The 18,701-nt window shown below is 40.7% G+C and overlaps 2 protein-coding genes across 2 annotated transcripts; both read right to left on the bottom strand.

The window, feature by feature from the left end:
* Nucleotides 1-617: 617 nt before the first annotated feature.
* Nucleotides 618-5,262, bottom strand: LOC114910505 (uncharacterized). The gene is made up of 8 exons (XM_029251885.1): nucleotides 5,232-5,262; nucleotides 5,099-5,173; nucleotides 4,841-4,939; nucleotides 3,000-3,071; nucleotides 2,699-2,767; nucleotides 2,418-2,483; nucleotides 2,037-2,120; nucleotides 618-890 (listed from the first exon to the last, which is right to left on the bottom strand). The coding sequence occupies exons 1-8, from the start codon at nucleotides 5,260-5,262 to the stop codon at nucleotides 661-663; spliced, it is 726 nt and encodes a 241-aa protein (XP_029107718.1). The 3' UTR covers nucleotides 618-660.
* Nucleotides 5,207-18,609, bottom strand: LOC114910504 (deleted in malignant brain tumors 1 protein-like). Its single transcript, XM_029251884.1, has 11 exons — nucleotides 18,549-18,609; nucleotides 13,785-14,102; nucleotides 12,810-13,121; nucleotides 12,210-12,524; nucleotides 11,695-12,027; nucleotides 11,153-11,455; nucleotides 8,717-9,022; nucleotides 6,132-6,203; nucleotides 5,708-6,025; nucleotides 5,480-5,509; nucleotides 5,207-5,384 (listed from the first exon to the last, which is right to left on the bottom strand). Exons 1-11 carry the CDS (start codon nucleotides 18,607-18,609, stop codon nucleotides 5,272-5,274), a joined length of 2,481 nt encoding a protein of 826 aa, XP_029107717.1. The 3' UTR covers nucleotides 5,207-5,271.
* Between the last annotated feature and the right edge of the window lie 92 nt (nucleotides 18,610-18,701).

Here is an 18,701-nt window from a genome sequence, read left to right as displayed (position 1 = left end):
AGATCAACTCCACCAGCATTTCTCATGAGTCTTTATGGAGATTCTGAGGAAATGCTTTCCCATTTATCCGTGTAGGACAGCTCCTGATGGTGCAATGGTCTGTCCCTAAGGGGAGCTGTCCTGGGTGCTGAACGGTCAACTGCTTGCTGTTTCACATTACCTTTATTTGATCCATACTTTTTACGCTATAAGCACGCCATATATCTCAAAACCAATGAAAAGTGCCTACTGTGATGCCAGAGGCCCCAAGGAAGAGGGCAACCCTCAGACCAGAGAACCTCCTTGTGACAGAAGCCTGAATGCCAAGTGGAGGAGCACAACTCTAACCGAAGGAAACTGGTACACAGCTGAAATTGTTCATACGCGTACACTGTACCATTGCTATAAAAACCTGCTGGCACAGCAAATAATAAAACAACATTTATTAATGTTTTTAGTTTATACGCTCAACCACAAAAACAGAACAGACTCAGAAGTTGACGAATTTTCTTTTAATTTCAATATATATTTCCAAATGTGAACAACAAAATAAAAGGGTGAAAAAATTAAATTTGCATTTGTAATATTACAACAATTTATGAAAATTTACTCCTCAAGACTGAAAAGACACTTTTACAAGAAAAATGAAAACTTAAAAATCAAAGGTTACTGTGTTACCAGCTACTTTAGAAACATCAGATCTTGATGAGCCTGTTGGTTTGAAGCTTTGGGCAGAAGGACCTTCAGACACAGACTGGACTCTGAGTCACAGAGAGATTCCAGAACTGCAGACGATCCTCCGTCTCCCACATCATCATAGTCAGTGTGGTCAGGACCAGGGGGTCCCTCACCAGGGGGTCCCTCACGAGGGGGTCCCTCACCAGGGGGCAGAGTGGTCAATGCTTTCTCTCCTACAGGGACACAGTAGGTGACACAGTGACACACATCCTTGTACACACCAGAGGTGGTCAGTGCAGCCAAACACCGTTTCAAACAAACCTAATGATACTTTCAAAAATAATTACTGAAGTAAAAAGTAATCATTCCAAAATGTAAAGTAAAAAAGCACCAAGTCAAAACATGACCGAAATACTGAAGTTCCACTGATTCATATAAAGCTTTTTAATGTTCTGAAATACAAGCAATGTAAACAGGTACAACATACACACACACACACACACACACACACATTTGCTGAACCGCTTGTCCCATACAGGGTCGCGAGGAACCGGAGCCTACCCGGCAACACAGGGCATAAGGCCAGAAGGGGAGTGGACACACCCAGGACAGCATGCCAGCCCGTCGCAAGGCACCCGAAGCGGGACTCGACCCCAGACCCACTTGAGAGCAGGACCCGGGCCAACCCACTGTGCCACCTCAACCCCTGTCTTACTATCTTACATATGTTTAAATTAATATAACAGGAGCAGTTTCCCCAATGACTCTGTTCAAGAATAAATTGAACAAAATCTTATAAAATTTCGGTTCTTATGGGGGATCTACTGTGTTTGTAGCATAAAAGACAACTGACTTTAAGGAGTTAAAATATTACATGAAAAAAGTAGAGGATAGAAGGTGATACGAATTTAATGGAGTCAAAGTACATATTTTTTCTTTACAGATATACTTTCGTAAAAGGAAGAAGGTACTGATATCAAAATTTATTTTGAAACGTAAATATTTTCCAGAAATGTACTTCAGTACAAGTGCGGGAGTAAATGTAATATGTTTGTACCCACCTCTAGTGCACACAGAATAGATTAAGGGACAGGATGACACAGGGACATACAGTGTGGTTCAGAAAACCACATCTGATAGGAAACTAGTCATGTTCTACAAGGGCAGCTGGTTGCATAGTGGTCACAGATTCAAGTTTCACCTCCAGCTATAGTACCCTTAACAAGGTATTTACCGTAAATTTCTGCAGTAAAATTACCCAGCTGTATAAATGGGTAAATAACTGCAAATAGCTTCACATTGTAAGTTGCTTTGGAGAAAAGCATCAGCTAAAATTAATAAATGCAAATGTTCTATTCCATCACTTGTGTGAAACTCACCTGGTAACACATGTGGACTCTGTTCTACACCCACAGCATCATCATAGTCCTCCTCTGTGTCTTGTGTCCCCATCAGTGCTGAACCTGGAACAGAAAGACTGTGTGGTTCAGATTTAACATATCAAGTTTCTGCTGCAATGAAATACTTTTCTTTACATAAATCCAAGTGGAGTTAAACCAGAACTCTTAGAACTATTACCGGCAAACTATAAAGGGAGAATGTATTATGATACATTTAATATAATTTGAATTGCTGGTTAATGTAATCAATAAATCACGATTCCTATTAAGAACATAAAGTCTCGATACAAATGCTGTGTATTACAAACATTACTGTGGTGGCATAAAACCTTGAACACATTAATATATTTAACAAACTACCTGGACTCTGTCCTGTGGTAACAGCATCATCATAGTCCTCTGCTGTGTCTCCTGTACGCAGATCCTCTGTAACAGAGGGAGAAAAAGCGCTTGTGTCTAACAGCAGTTGTACAGTGTCACTTCAACTCAGTCTTTACCGACTGAAAAGAATTCATTCTAGATTATATTGATGTTTTATTAATGTAGACTGGAACTTTATATTATAATTGTTTATGTTTGAAGACCATTCACTGACATTAGTGATACCGTGGTATGACCTGCAGCCCCCAACAGAAACCCACCTGACAGACCACCTGCACTTTTTTCCATAGGAAAAGCATCATCATAGTATTCTTTCTTCTCATCTGTCCCTGAGAGTAATAAAAAGTTAAAACCGTGCATGCCTTTTTATTATAATTAAAACATTCTGAAATAAGACATAAAAAGAGAATACATGACAGAAAGATGTGAACATAGAACATAATAGGAAATAATGTTACGAGGTTGACTGTCACTAACAGTCCTAGTTGAACTACAACACACACACACACACACACACACACACACACACACACACACACACACACACAACAAGCCCCCTACCTGAGAGGGGGTCTCCCTCACTGTCCTCCACATCTTCGTACCCAGAGGGCACATCCTCAGACAGGACACTTCCTGTGAAGGAGACACACACTCAGTCCTGTCCTCAGAGAGAAGATACATGAAGTTCTCTCTGCTGATGCCTCACACACTGAGAGAAGACAGGATGTGTGAGGTTCGAGCAGCTACCGCCCACACCCAGGAACGCTAACTGACACTCTTATCACCAACATCCTCTTCCTCCCTATTGGCTGCTGTCTCTCATCTGGACCGTTTACAGCACTGCAGCTGCGAGCTCCTCGTGTGGTTTCTCAGCTCAGATCACATGGTTACAGATGGAAGCCAAACGGTTTTTCATACCTGCCAGACTAATTTTTATCTGCAGGAGGTATCATCTCACTAAGGTACATTCGAAATGTGCACATGTAACTGTTGGAAAATTGTGGTTTTCAGCAAAGTTTGTAATTCTGAATAGTACATATGATCCTGGAACCCTGTGCATTTAAAAATACAGTTTCTTGTACTGTTATTACATACTCACTAGAATATATATAGTTTTACACAGAAGGTTGGGCAACCACTGCTGCACGAAGTAGTGTGTTAAAACAACAAATTTGTTAATATTATTGCACAGCTACTTCATATTTCATTAAAACATATGAACAAAGAAAATAGTAACTGTGGCATGTGCAAAAGTTTGGAAACCCTTCTACTTGTCCAGTGATAAAGATGTTTTTTGCAAGGTTCCTGACCCTAATAACCTATTATGACCTATTGAAAACTAATACACTAATAAATAAATCATAATTCAAACATTTCCTGACATTCCAAACTTTGGGCTGTCATTCAACAACCATGCATTCCTTTAAGCAACTGAGTGAGGATGTGAAAATGAAGCTAAATGATTCCTACAAAGCAGGTGGAGCCTGTAAAAAGATTGCTAATGTTTTAAAGTTCATGACATAAGTAACTTGAACATTAACAATTGCAAATATTGTTTTAATAACTTAGGGGGGTGTGGTGGCGCAGTGGGTTGGACCGCAGTTTTGCTCTCCAGTGGGTCTGGGGTTCAAGTCCTGCTTGGGGTGCTTTGTGATGGACTGATGCCCTGTCCTGGGTGTGTCCCCTCCCCCTCCGGCCTTATGCCCTGTGTTACCGGGTAGGCTCTGGTTCCCTGTGACCCTGTATGGGACAAGTGGTTCTGAATGTGTGTGTGTGTTTTAATAACCTTTTCTGCAGCAGCTGTTTACTACTTTCACTTACAAAATTAACTAAGTTTGTAATTTGGCAAAAGGTGTTCAGGCTTTTACATGTAACTGTAAATATGTAGTCCAAAAAATGTGATTAAAATACATTCCAATCTAAAAAGTGTTCAGCTGTTTACAGTATATTTCTATGTACTCTGCTTTACAATAAATTATTGCAGCGTGCAGCGCCGTGGGCTTGGATGGGGCAAAAAAGGACGCGGAGGCAGTATTCATGATGAATAACTTATTAGAAGAACAGCACCAGAGAAATAATGCTCTTGATCTGAGGACCCCGTTTCTTCTAGGAACTGCGCTTATAGCCAGCCTTCCCAGCCTGCTTTACCTCAGCCTGCTTTATCTCAAGCTCTCTTCCAACACACTGGCAGGCACAGCCACCCTATTATTTTCTCTCTAAGTTCCCCCAGTGGCTACACACATATTTAACATTATTTCCCATAATGCAACTATTTACATTACGCACGCACTCTGTCCTAAAACAGTAACGCGGGGTTGTTACATTATATTGCAGATTCTACACTAAAAAATGTGTTTTTTCACATTGTAACTACAGTGTAACCTCTAATCAGATATTCTCACCTTTCCTGGCACCTCTGTATGTCTCTCCCCTGGTCAGGTTGTATTCTATCTCCTCATAGATGGCCTCATGTAGAGGGGTAAGACCCCCTTGGTACAGGGCTGTGGGGCAAAGGTATAACACACAGTGAGACCAAACAGTTTTTCATTTAATCAAAACCTTATATTTAAATTCATTCCGGATTCATGCTTTATGTGTATGAAAGGACGGTGTGATCAGCAGTGAATCTGGACTCTCTGATCCGCAGTGTCCTTCTGTACCTCTCTTGAGAACCCTGTTTTGGTACAACTGTCCAGCCAGCAGCACCAGCAGCAAGAAGAGAAAAGCCCCCAATACTAGGAAGACCACAAGAGGGATGGACGGGCCTTGTGGGGGCAGTGATCTGGGTTCAACTAAAGGAGAAATACAGTGAAGTGAACAACATGTTTGTGATTCAAAGGACAGAAGGTATGTAACTAATGTAGAGAAGCACTGCATATGCATACAGAGAGAATGTAGTAATACCTGGTTTTGCTGTGGTTGTAGTTGTGGATGTTTGTGTAGTTTCTGGAAAAAAGCACCTTGTCCATTTAATAAAATGTGGAATATATAAAATTATCTAGACTGACACATAAAATGGATACACATTAATTTTACAGTACCCTTGGCAGTCACATGTTCAAAAGACATCCCTGTAAAACAAAGAAAAAAACACATTGTTATATTTAATATCATTTTTTTAAAAATAAGTATCAGAACAACATGTTCCAAGTACAGCAGCAATCAGACAATATATTTACACAGCTGTACACCATTTTCCACATTATATCCAGGCGTTTGTTGAGTGTGTCAGTATTAACAATCCGCCATGTTGATTCATCATGTCTCACCTTCACAGGTGACACCAGCATCCTCTTTGTGAGAGCAGGAGGTCGTGTGGTCCTGAAGAGAGTGAGGACAGCCCCACAGGTGGAGCTCATCACCCCTGCACTTCACCTCATTGAGCCAAATGGAGCCGTTTCCTCTCCCAAATGCAGCGTTCCCATGAGCCTTCAGTGCTGCCCCACAGCCCAGCTGTCTGCAGACCACCTGGGCATCATTTATGTCCCATAAGTCATCACAGATGGTCCCCCAGGAGCCCTCATACCTTAGCTCCACTCTCCCTGAGCACGTGCTGCTGTCCCCCCGCAGCCTGAGGGGCAGGTGGTCTACAGGATAAATACAGACTGTAATTGACCAAAGAACAAATATCTTCTATGTTATGAGATTCAGCAACAACACATGAAATCACGGACACGTCAGAACTGAACTTACTGGAACACAGTTTCTGGCTGGCAGCAGTAGAACACTGTACATAGCTACGTGGAACATCAGTCTTCTCTCCAGCTTTGGGAAATAAGAATGTAAATTTCTGCATTAGTATTACATGCAAATAAGAGAATTATTTAATGTGACACAAAAGGCCATTACAAAGGGCACATACACTCACTGAACACTTCATTAGAAATAATATACAAATAATGAGTAGGGCCTCCCTTTGCTCTCAAAACAGCCTCACTTCTTCATGGCATGGATTTCACAAGATGTTGCAAACATTCCTTTGATGTTCTGGTCCATGTTGGCATGATTGCGTCACGCAGTTTCTGTAGATTTGTCAACTGCACATTCATGCTGCGAATCTCCCGTTGTACCACATCCCAAAGGTGTTCCATTGAATTCTGGTCCAGTGACCGGAAGGCTACTAAAGAACATTGAACTTACTGTCATGGTCATGAAACCAGTTTCAGACAACTTTGCTTTGTGACATGGTGCATTATCATGCTGGAAGTAGCCATTAGAAGATGGGTGAATTGTGGCCATAAAGGGATGCACCCGGTCAGCAACAATACTCAGAGGGGCTGTGAAATTCAAGCAATGATTGATTGGTATTTACGGGTCCAAAGTGTGCCATGAAAACATTCTCCATACCATTACACCAGCACCACCGGCCTGGATTGTTGACACAAGGCAGGTTGGGTCCATGAATTCATGTTGATTCCGGGTGGCATCGTGGCACAGCGAGAAGCACTAATACCTCACAGCAAAGAGGAGGTTGGTTCGATCCCTGTTCAGTCTGTGTGGAGTTTGCATGGGTTTCCTCCCACAGTCCGAAAGCATGCTGTCCAGGTTAACCCATAGTGTGTGTGTGACAGCGAGTGTGTGTTCCACTGATGTGTAGATGAGTGACCCATTGTAAGTAGTGTATCTAGCAGTGTAAGTCACCTTGGTGAATAAGGTGTGTGGGCTCATAATGTTACATAGAGTTCATTTCTCCAAGTCATTTTGGAGAAAAGCATCTACTAAATAAATAAATGTAATTCTGACCCTACCATTAGTGTGCCTCAACAGAAATCGAGATTCATCAGAGCAGGCTATGTTCTTCCAGTCTTCAACTATCCAGTTTTGGTGAGCCTGTGCCCACAGCAGCCTCAACTTTCTTTTCTTGGCTGACAGGAGTGGAACCCAAAGTGGTCTTCTGTTGCAGCCCATCTGCCTCAAGGTTTGACATGTGGTGCATTCTGGGATGTCTTCCTGCTTACCGCAGTCATAAAGAGTGGTTACCCGAGTTACCGTAGCCTTTCTGTCAGCTCGAACAAGTCTGGTCATTCTCCTCTGACCTCTCTCATCAACAGGGCATTTCCATCTGCACAACTACCGCTCACTGGATGTATCTGATTTTTGTACTACTCTGAGTAAACTCTAGAGACTGTTGTGCATGAAAATCCCAGAAGTTCAGCAATTGCTGAAATATTCAAACCAGCCCGCATGACACCAACAACCATGCCAAGATCAAAATCACAGAGGTCACATTTTTCTCCCATTCTGGTGTTTGATTTGAACATTAGCTGAAGCTCCTGACCTGTACCTGCATGATTTTATGCTTTGTGCTGCTGCCACATGATTGACTGGTTAGATAATTGCAAGAATAAGCAGATGTACAGGTGTTCCTAATAAAGTGCTCAGTGAGTGTACTAATGTGTTCTAATATGGTTAGTCAGGTTAATGTCGATAAAGGTCGTGTCCTCATGAAAGGGAAGGTCCAGCACACTCCCATCGTCTGGTAACACCCCTCGCAAGCTGCCCTGGAGTGCTGTGCAGAGCAACTGACCAGTTTCACACAGTTTTACTGGTCACAGAACAGCATCTTTCTTGAGGCAGCATAGTGGTGCACAGGGCAACCCTGGTATCTAACTACACCTGTGCTGTGGATGTGGGTTTGATCCCAGCTCATCTGTGTAGAGTATGAATGTTCTCACAGTGGCTCTGTGGATTTGTCCAAGTATGTCCACAGTTCAAAGACGTGTATTTCAGGTGAACTGGGGGGGATTTAAATTGCCAGTTATGTGTTTGTTTGAGAGGGGTGCGGTGGCGCAGTGGGTTGGACCACAGTTCTCCTCTCCGGTGGGTCTGGGGTTTGAGTACCGCTTGGGGTGCCTTGCGACGGACTGGGGTCCCGTCCTGGGTGTGTCCCCTCCCCCTCCGGCCTTCCGCCCTGTGTTGCCGGGTTAGGCTCCGGTTCCCCGCGACCCCGTATGGGACAAGCGGTTCAGAAAGTGTGTGTGTGTGTGTTTGTTTGTTTGTTCTGCTGTGTACATGTAATTACATTTACGTTACATTGTAAATTACCTTTGACACAAGTGTGATAAATGCTCAGTAAAAACTGGAGTAAATTAATAAATATGCAATGCTTTAATTACACTGTTTCCAGGCACATTAAAAAATGTTGCATAACATTTTAAATTAAGAAAAATAAACATTTATAAACATGGGTAACTACATATTAAACTTGTTTCATCAGATAAAAGTACTGATTTGGAAGGTATGAAAATAAAAGGATCTGGAATAATAAACTGACTTACGGTCACAGGTAATGAGGGCCACTTCGTCCTCATCATCACATTTATTCTGTCCCCAGGGAGAGGATGGACACTGCCACAGTGTGGAGTCATGTGGGCGACATTTGACAATATCCAGCCAGTTTGGAGCTCCTTTCACTCGAGATCCTGTACTAGAAACATTTCCACTCTTCCCACAGTTGAGCTGCTGACATATTAAACTCGCAGTGTTTGTGTCCATCTGATTGAAACACACGTTTCCCCAGGTGTCACTGTAATAAACCTGCAACTGGCCAGAACAACCTTCAGCCAGTCTCAGATCTTTGTATTCTGCAGGAAAGGCGACAAACATTCGAAATTAGTGAGCACAAAGAACATGTCATTAACAGATAGGAAGAATGAATTTATACATTTATCAACACATTTTACTGTGGACAGAGAAAGACAAAGTAAGCTGTATATTAAAGAGTTAAGTAGTTTAATGAATGTTGCTCTAGTAATACTGTATCTTGTCACATTCAAAATGTGCCTGGAGCAGCAATGCACTTACAAGACAACTAAGACGTCTCCAGAAATACAGATACAGAGATGTTCTGGAGTAAGGATATTGGATAGAAAAGATATTCGTGATAATTAAAATCATGTTACTTGTATTGTGAAAGCTAAAGAAGTAAACACAGTCCTCCCCCAAGATTTGAGGAAATTGTTGAGCTGGATATGTTTTCTTTCCTTGAAGAATATTAAAGAATATCTAAACCCTCCTAATCTTAATTATTATTGACATCCCATAAGTGGAAAACTCATAATTGTACCATAAAGTAATGGTGTAACCCTACGAATACAGTCTGACATAAAGAAAGAACTAGTGACCCAGTGAAGTAGGAAGCAGAAAAGAAAGGACAAAAAGCTAATTCAAAACTCAGAGCTATGACTACGAATAAAAACAGTGGCCCCCCCAAGACAATCTGAGAGTCAAATTATTTATGGGTTCCAGGTAAAGATAACTCCTGGTACCAATCACTCACACCTGTTCTACTACCTGAGAACCCATGGTAAATCAAATTTAAAGAAGTAAAATTCAGTGCAACACACAGCAGCTGGATTTCAAACACAAAGTGATCTGTCAGTTGTCTATCAGTAGAACCTGTGTTCAGTAAAAGTGAGCTGTACCCAGTCGGTTTAAGAGTTTATCCACTCGGGACACTGGGTACACGTCAAACTTGGACAGAGCGTTAACCCTACCGTAGTAAACAAAGAGCTATGAAATTGACGCACAGGAAATGTCTGGCTATTCCTTTCACTTTTTGATTCTTCCATTACCCCTGAGTCAACATTTTGTCTAGTTCATCTTCCTGCAGATTTTTTAAGGACCAGAAGGTGATAGGGCACATTTGTACAAGTACTCCAGGTTAGGGCTGTACATTGTGCTCTATGAGGTGGATGCACCCCAGAAAGGCTGAAAAGACAACTGCGAACTCTACTTGTGACCAGTGCACCTCCTCCTGTCAAGCTGGGGGCAACTGGCTGTGAACAGGGACTGGGGAACATCTCAAAGGAGGTGTGGAAATGTCGGAGTTACATTCAACATTCTTGGGTGCCTTAACAGCACGTCTTCTCACCTCGAGATCCCTGGAGATAAAGTGGTAACATGTACAACACAATCCCTAACCCTAACAACCCAACATGACCTGCTGTAAGAAATTCTTTTACCCACAATGAAAACCAGACCCTGTGGTGTAAGAAATGAAGAGGGACCAGATACCAGAGTTCAAGTGTTTGAGTCTCAGTCTACCGTTCTCATTCCTCTTTTCCCCGACACATTCGTTACGACTCAGAACGATTGTCTACTGAGTCTGAGAAATGTCTTTTCTCTAGTGATAGGAGCCCGGCCTTTGGTACATCCAACTAAGTTAAACTGACAGAAAAGTCCTTATAAGGTGGAAAACAGAAAATGAAGGAGCAAAAATCCAGATCTTTCAAGTACATATATGAAACATTCTGAGTCTTTAGAAGTTGCCAAATAAGCAGTTGATGATGTTGGGCAGAATCTTCCTCTATATAGACATCTAAGTGGAACAAGGTAAACAAAACCATGACGCATACTGCAGTGGCCAAATAATCCAGATATCTTGCTCATATTTTACTTCAAATGTGTATTTATGTAGAGCACAAGAAGAGGGTACAGAAGGCAGAAACCTTTGACCAATGGAGGACAGAAAAACAAAAACACAAAGTGACACAGTAGAAAACATGAATTTCCATGTGTTCAAGGCCATATTTACATGTCTACATTTCCAGACAGAAAAAAAATGCATATCTAGGAAGAAAAGAATGCATAAAATTTTCATTTAAATTTCTACCTATGATTTTCCAATATAAGGCAAAATGGGAGTCTGAAAATTCCCTTACAAAATATATCTACTATTTATAAAGCTTTATAAAGTCTTGAAAAGAACTAACCTGAACACACAACTCCCACATCCTCCTTGTGAATGCAGTCATGGTTTCCCCACTGGGCAGAAGGACAGTCCCACAGAGATGATTCGTTCCCCACACAGCCAACCTCATCCAGCCATATAGATCCATTTCCTGGACCAAAAGAGGTAGAGCGGAGAGCCATCCCACATTGGAGCTGCCTGCACACCACCTGAGCATCATTCGGATCCCAGGAGTCACCACACACTGTCCCCCAGGAGCCCTGGTGGAACACCTCTAGCCTCCCTGCACAGCCGCCCTCATCACCCACCAGCCTCAGGGACCTGTGTTCTGGGAGAAGGTACACAGGGAAGAAGATACCAACTTCTTGTAAAATACACCCGCACACACTGTCTACAACAGCGGGGTCATGGTGAGCCGGAGCCTAACCCGGCAACACAGGGCACAAGGCTGAAGGGGGAGGGGACACACCCAGGATGTTTTGTAAAACAGAATTAACATTAAATAACCAGTATAATCCATCTTTATCAAACAATTTTCATTATGAATGTGATTCAGAAGTCATGTGTACTCACTGGAACATGCTATGAACACATATCGGCTAGAACTACAGCTGAGTGTGTGTGGAGCACTGCAGTTGACCAGGTGAGACTCAGTCCCAGAGCACTGATACCCTGTGAGACACACATCAGTGTCCCCTGTCCCAGACAGGGAGGAGCTGTAGATCCTCAGTGCAGAACCACAGCCCAGCTGTCTGCAGACCACAGAAGCCTCCCTGATGCTCCAGGAGTCCAGGAGAACTCTGCTCCAGGTGTGCTGGTAGTGAACCTCCAACTGACCCTCACAGCCACTTCCTCCAGACAGTCGGACAGTCCCATTGAGGGTTGAGGGAGATGATCCTATAGAAACATCAGCATCTTATACAGGGTATCTTACAGAGCCAGCAGTTCATTTCGTGCTTAGTATATTATTTCAATGAGTTTTACACTCAACGGAGCTATTCTACAGAAGAATGTTTCTATACAGACATGTGACCGTGACCACTCTCCTACAGTACAGTGATGAGCACAGCACTCCTCACCAGTACAGATGACTCCTGCATCATGTTCATGAGAGCATGGAGCTCGGTTCCATGAAGAAACAGTACACTGGGACAGGTGTGTCTCCTTCCCCTGACACTCAAACACATCAGCCCAGACGGAACCCTTGCCCTCTCCAAACCAGGCCTGTCCTGGTACTGCCACAGCGCTGCCACAGCCCAGCTGCTGACAGAGGACATTGGCTGCTCTCAGATCCCAGGATGCATCACACACTGTGCCCCACTCAGTGAGGTACTGTAACTCCACCCTCCCGGAACAGGAGTCTGGGCCATCCACCAGTCTGCTGTTTGTGTACCCTGGGTAAAGAGCAGGGGGATTAGAGAAAATTGAAATACAAGAAATATGAAAAGACAACACACTTTCTAGAAGCTGACATTTAAATATCAATGGACAAAAATATTCCAGGGCATCATATTACGGATTACTCTTAGAAGATAAATTTTTCAAAATAATTGTTAATCAATATTCATGAAATTTTCTATTTACACCATTACCTCCATTTTCTGTTTAAACTGGAAAGTGAAAAGATGTGAAGTTGTTGCTTTCGCTTCAAAATCAAGACACTTGAAAAAGACACTTACAAAAACACTCCAGTCCCACATCAGTGTCATGAGTGCACTTTGTCTCCTTTGTGGATGATCGTAAACACTGAACAAAGTCACGTTCATCACCTCCGCACTCAACCTTGTTCTTCCACACCCGGTCGTCCCCTTTACCAAAAACTGCTGCTCCCTGCACCTGTACAGGTGTCCCACAGCCCAGCTGTCGACACACAACCTTTGCGTCCTGGAGGTCAAAGTCGGTGTCACACACTGTGTACCATGATTCTTTATGATGGAATTCTAGTCTCCCAGAACACAGGTGAGGTCCCCCTGCCAGGCGTACAGCTAAACCTGAGAAGAAAAACAGCAGATATGGAAAGCAAAACCATCACTGGTTCTGTTCCAAATATGAATCCCTTCCTGTACATAAAGAGACAGTTATGAATGTATGGAAACACTGGAATCTAACGGGAAACACGGATCTTTCTGTGTGTTAAAGAAAAGTGGAGACGTTGAAAGATCCCTGTTTTCATCACACTGAGCAAGTAGCTGAACATGAAGAGCTCAGTCAGTAGAGGAACCTGAACTTGAACCTAACAAACACACACGCACTGTATTCAAACACTGCTGTGGGCTGATATTAAAAATTAATATGATCCATACACTTCAACTCATCCCTCAGTTAGAGTAACTATTTGTCCCATTTTATTTATTCAAGAGAAAAGAGTGACACTGGAAAGAACAAAACTTACATTCGATAAAACACTGTAAGCACAAACACCCATAAAACGACACACATACAAGAGAAACATATATTATATAACAACACACAGGAGTTATACTGATTTACGTGACATAAACTTAACTAACTAGGACGCCACATGAATCAACGAAGCCACGAACTACTGAGCGAGTTATTGACGGATACTCGATAAATTATTGAGAACAAAAAGCAAAAACATTTTTACACACCGAGACAGTGTTTTCTGTCAACAAGACAGAAAAGTCTCCTACCTGAGCAGATGACTCCAGCGTCTTCAGAATGTCCGCAGCTATAAACAGTACCCCATCCGTGATGTTCACAGTCCTTCAGTGTAGATTCTGAACCTCCACAGTTCACGTAGGACAACCAGATCTTTCCTGTTCCTGCTCCAAAGTGTCCGTATTGCGGTGCTGCTACAGCATCTCCACAGAACATGATCTGTCTACACACCACTGAGGCATCAGTTATATCCCAGCCCAAACCACACACAGTTCCCCACTCTCCTTGATGACGAATTTCCACTCTTCCCTCACAAGGACTGTTTCCATTCACCAGCCTCACATCACTGTCTGGAAGAAGAGACACAGAGACTCCAGTGGAGTCTTTTACATGTTTCAGCTTGAGCTTCAACTGAGTTTCCAAAAAGCTCTGATATGATCAGTTCTGCATAAAGAGCTATAAGGAGATTCGAAACACAATTAAATCTAACAGGTGTAACACCGTGTGAAAGAAACACATGAGAGATCAGTTTCATTTTTATACCTGTTGGACTTTTACTGTCATTTTTCAGTTTTACACTGAGATTTTTTTACCTCAAACTTCCAGTGTTCAGGAGGTTATGATTTTATAACACAACATATAAATGTATGATGGACACATTTAGATGTATATTTTATAAATATTTTTTATTTTGATTTTCTTCAAGCAATTCAGTAAGTGAATTTCACTCTAAATATAAAAAGATGTGGTTCATCTGGTTTAAATGTTTAGTTATGTTGCAGACATTTAGATGTTTGATTTATATTGTATAAAATTAGATCTATGTTTTATATTTTTAATTCTGATTTCAGCAAATATCAGTTTTATTTTATTACTGATTTTACCCAATCATGCTTTAGCTTCCTCATATTACATTCAAATGTGTAAATTAACTCTATTATTTAACTTTTGCAATGAAAATCTGTAATAATGTAATAATCCAACGAAATGAATGTATTCAGCTACTACAAGCAATAAATACACTCTATTCAATATGTAACATTTATATAGTAATACATGTATACAAAGTATAAGTTCAGAAAGCCAGAAAACCATTTGTTTTTAAATTATCTTAAAGAATTTCAAATTTTTTAATGTTACTACATACCTACTGGAAAACACGTAAAACTAGAGTCTAAGGTAAATTTACTATTTAATTTAAAACACTGAGGATGATCTTTGTTAGTTTAAACAGATGCAAACACACATAACTACATACTTGTAATAAGCTGCATTTTTGTCACTCTCATCAATACACTGCTATAAAAAATAATGAAATGGACTCAGTTTCTGAGGTGTTTAAAACTTGTATATTTTCCCAGTTTTATTTTTTCTTTATCTATGTGCTTTAATTAATCCAGTAATTTTGTCTGTTCAGCATTTTGCACAAAATTCTATGTAGTGCATGTGTTTCTATTAAAAGTAATAGTACAATTAAAAGTATTAATTGCAACATTTTATTTTATGCATCCATAAAAGACCCTGGACATAAAATCTCCGTTCACCACAGATGTAAACAAGCAGTTAGTAATAATTAACTACACAAACACAAACATTGACTGAAACTGCTTGTCCCAAGCGGGGTAACGGTGAGCCGGAGCCTAAACCAGCAACACAGGGCTCATGGCTGGAGGGGGAGGGGACACACCTAGGATGGGATGCTAGTCCATCAAAAGGTACCCCAAGCGGGGCTCAAACCCCAGACCCACTGGAAAGCAGAACCCAGTCAAACCCGCTGTGCCACCGCGCCCCTAATAATGAAGTAATTTATTTTAATTTAAAAACAAACATAAATGTGCTACTTCATTCTTTAGCTCTTATTTAAAGCTTTTTAATTTTTTTTTTTTTTATTTTAAATTTGACTTCATCAATGGGTATTTGACCCATGTATCTTGTAGGTGACCTACAGTAGTTTGAAGGAGTTCTACAGCACAGAGGGGTATGTGGTCTAGAACCAACAGCCTTCTAAATAACAAGTTCATGTCCTTAATTACCGCACTGCCTTTTTACACTATTACACTGATAAAATATAAAGAAATGCAATGAGTAAATATAAAACAAGAATTATCAAGAGGGAGAAAAGTTCTCAAAATCAAAACATCTAGCTTTTTCTGCTTTTCTGCTTTTTCCCCAAATTAAAGAAATAAACTGCTGATGCAGCCGTTCATATAAAACCAAACATATAAACAGAAATGTAAGTAAACTACCTGCAAGAACTTTGGAGATTCAGTGTCTTCGTACCAATATTTTACTCTCAAACAGCAACTTAAAAACATCAGTGTTGCAGCAGGTTGTATTTCATATTTACTGTTTGCACAGCCTCTACAAACTACCTCACCTTTCAGACTGTCGTCCCCTGACCCCTAAAATCCCGACATGTGAGAGGAGCCCTGGAGCAGAGGTAAAACGTGGTACTTACTGGCTGCGGTGGACATGAGCAGGGATAAGAGAGAGAAGATGAACAGACAGCTCTCCATCTTCATGAGCACAAACCAACTGTCCTCAGAGCAAAGTTCAGAACCCAACCTTGAGCTGTGAGCTCTCAGGGCGAGCGAGTGCCTTTGTACCATCCTGGACCCCCATGGAGAACACGCCCCCAGCCACCAATCACACTCAGCATTGCCTTATGAGAGGAGTACAGGAACACATGAAAAGTGTGGAAACACCAATCAGAGGAATCTCTCTGTGTTTCCTCCATATATACAGATACTGTAGCGCTGAGGTCTGACTTGACTCCTCCTTCCAGAGTTAAACTACTTAGATAAAAAGAAATGGGTTTATCATATGAATTTTAAGTCTGCTACTAAAGGAGACATACACTGAGATTCAACATTCAAGTTTAGTCTAAACCCCTTGTTAACCTATTGTTGTGTAGTGCAAAGTCCTAAGGAAAAAGAGGACAGTTGTGGTTCATTACACTACACGTGTCCTTAACTGACCTTTATTAATGGAGTTACTTGTTCATCAGAAACATACATTCATCCCAGTTAAAATGTGAGCCCTTCAGTAAAGGGGCTTAACAGAAACAACAAAATTGATTATTAGGGTTCAAACCTAAATTAGACATTAATTACATGGCAAAAACCTTCCAGTATGACAAAATAGCAGATTGTGAAAGTGGATACAAACCAATGCAGACTCCAGGCTGGAAACAGCAACATGTCACAGTAACTGTGGTTTGCAGCGAATTGTGTCTTTCTTTTCAACAGCTGTGTTTAAATGTGTGTCTGGTGTTGATATTTACCTGCAATAGGTGGCAGAACTGAGCTGTACAGTAACTGACTACCTGGAGAGGCCCTTCAACAACATTTCTCTTATACTTTATTTTAAAATTTTAAAAAAGTTTATTCTGCATAATAACTGATTTGGAATTATTCATCCATTTATACAGCAGGAAATTTTTACTGTAGTGAGTGGAAGTACATATACTGGTCTACAGTTGTTTACCGTTTCATACCACAAAAATTATTTTTTTTGTCTTCTTAACACAAAATAACACATAGTAATTACTAATTACCATTCATGTACATGAAGTTAATTTTTTGCCTTAACTAATTTTAAAATAAAGGAATGTATTTCATTATTTCAACTCTTTTTTTTTGCACACAGTAGCCCACCGTTAATTTAATCAAAAATGTGGTTTTGTTTGATTGAGTAGGAGGAATGAGTTTTATATGTAAAATTTATATTTAATAATTTTGCCGATGGTTTTTTCCGAAGTGACCTACAATATTAAGCTCCATGTCGCTCATGTATCACTTGTGCTGCCTTTCGCTGCTTAATACCCTTTGCTGTGACTCCAGACGAGCTGCAAATCGGTGAAGAACTCAGCGCACATTACAGCACAGACCAGCTCTGTGACGGAGCTCCGTTCAGCCTTTTGTGTGGCACCTTATCATGAACATCCTCTTGCTCCGTGTCACATTAGCGTGTTTATCTGTCCTCATCCTGACGCCTTTGCAGCGCCGCAGGTGTGTGCCCCTCGTCGTGTGGTTTCTGAGCTCCCGTTGCACGTTTAGTGGAAACAAAGTTATTTATAGTTGTAGCATTATTATTTTTTATTTGCAACTATGATCTCATAGTGAGATATGTGGCATGAACCCATAACTAAGAAAAACTACATTGTTTTTTTGAAAATTAGCAGCACTTCAGCACCTGAACATGTAAATGGAAAAAAAAAAAGTTTGTTTATATTCAATGGACACATTAGAAAAAAATACATATATTTAACTCCTAATCACATTCCTATTTTTTTTTTTTTTTAATTTTAAATAAACATTTACATTACTGGAGTAGCTGTGTGAAGGTTTGTCCATTGTGTAACATATGATCTCCAGTTTATAGTGCATGAAAATTTACACTTTACATGAACCTCAGAATTTAATTCATGTCCTAGATGATCAGACTTACTAACAGCAAATAGTTTTTCAGTTAGTGATTATGAGACAGCCTTTTAAATATTATTGATGTTTAATAGTTGAAATATTCCGAAAATTAGCAGTATGTTGAATGAATTCTGGCCGAAAGTTCTTTAATTCAGGGATAAATGCATGTTATAGGATAAATGTTTATACATGATGGACATTTAATCTCTTCATCAGGTATGGAAATATGTTGAAAACTACAAAGATATTTTAATTAATACCGAACAGTAATACAAGAAGAACTTACCTGTTGCTGTATTTCTCAAACCAGAGATTATAAAAACAAACTTTTTAGATATTTATGCAATTCTCCACAGCTAGAATGAAACTCACATTGTTCTTCCTGAATCTGGGGCTTCACAGTCGGCTGTAGCCCCTTGTCCAGCAGCCGCATTGGCGTAGAAACCTTCGCAGTGGGGATCAAAGATTCAAGTTTATACACTAAATGCTACAGTACAAGTTGTTTTTCACCTGTAAAAGTGTGTT

This window comes from Scleropages formosus, chromosome 5 (assembly GCF_900964775.1).
Source record: "Scleropages formosus chromosome 5, fSclFor1.1, whole genome shotgun sequence".
NCBI lineage: Eukaryota > Metazoa > Chordata > Actinopteri > Osteoglossiformes > Osteoglossidae > Scleropages > Scleropages formosus.
This window is presented reverse-complemented; position numbering and strand designations above follow the sequence as displayed.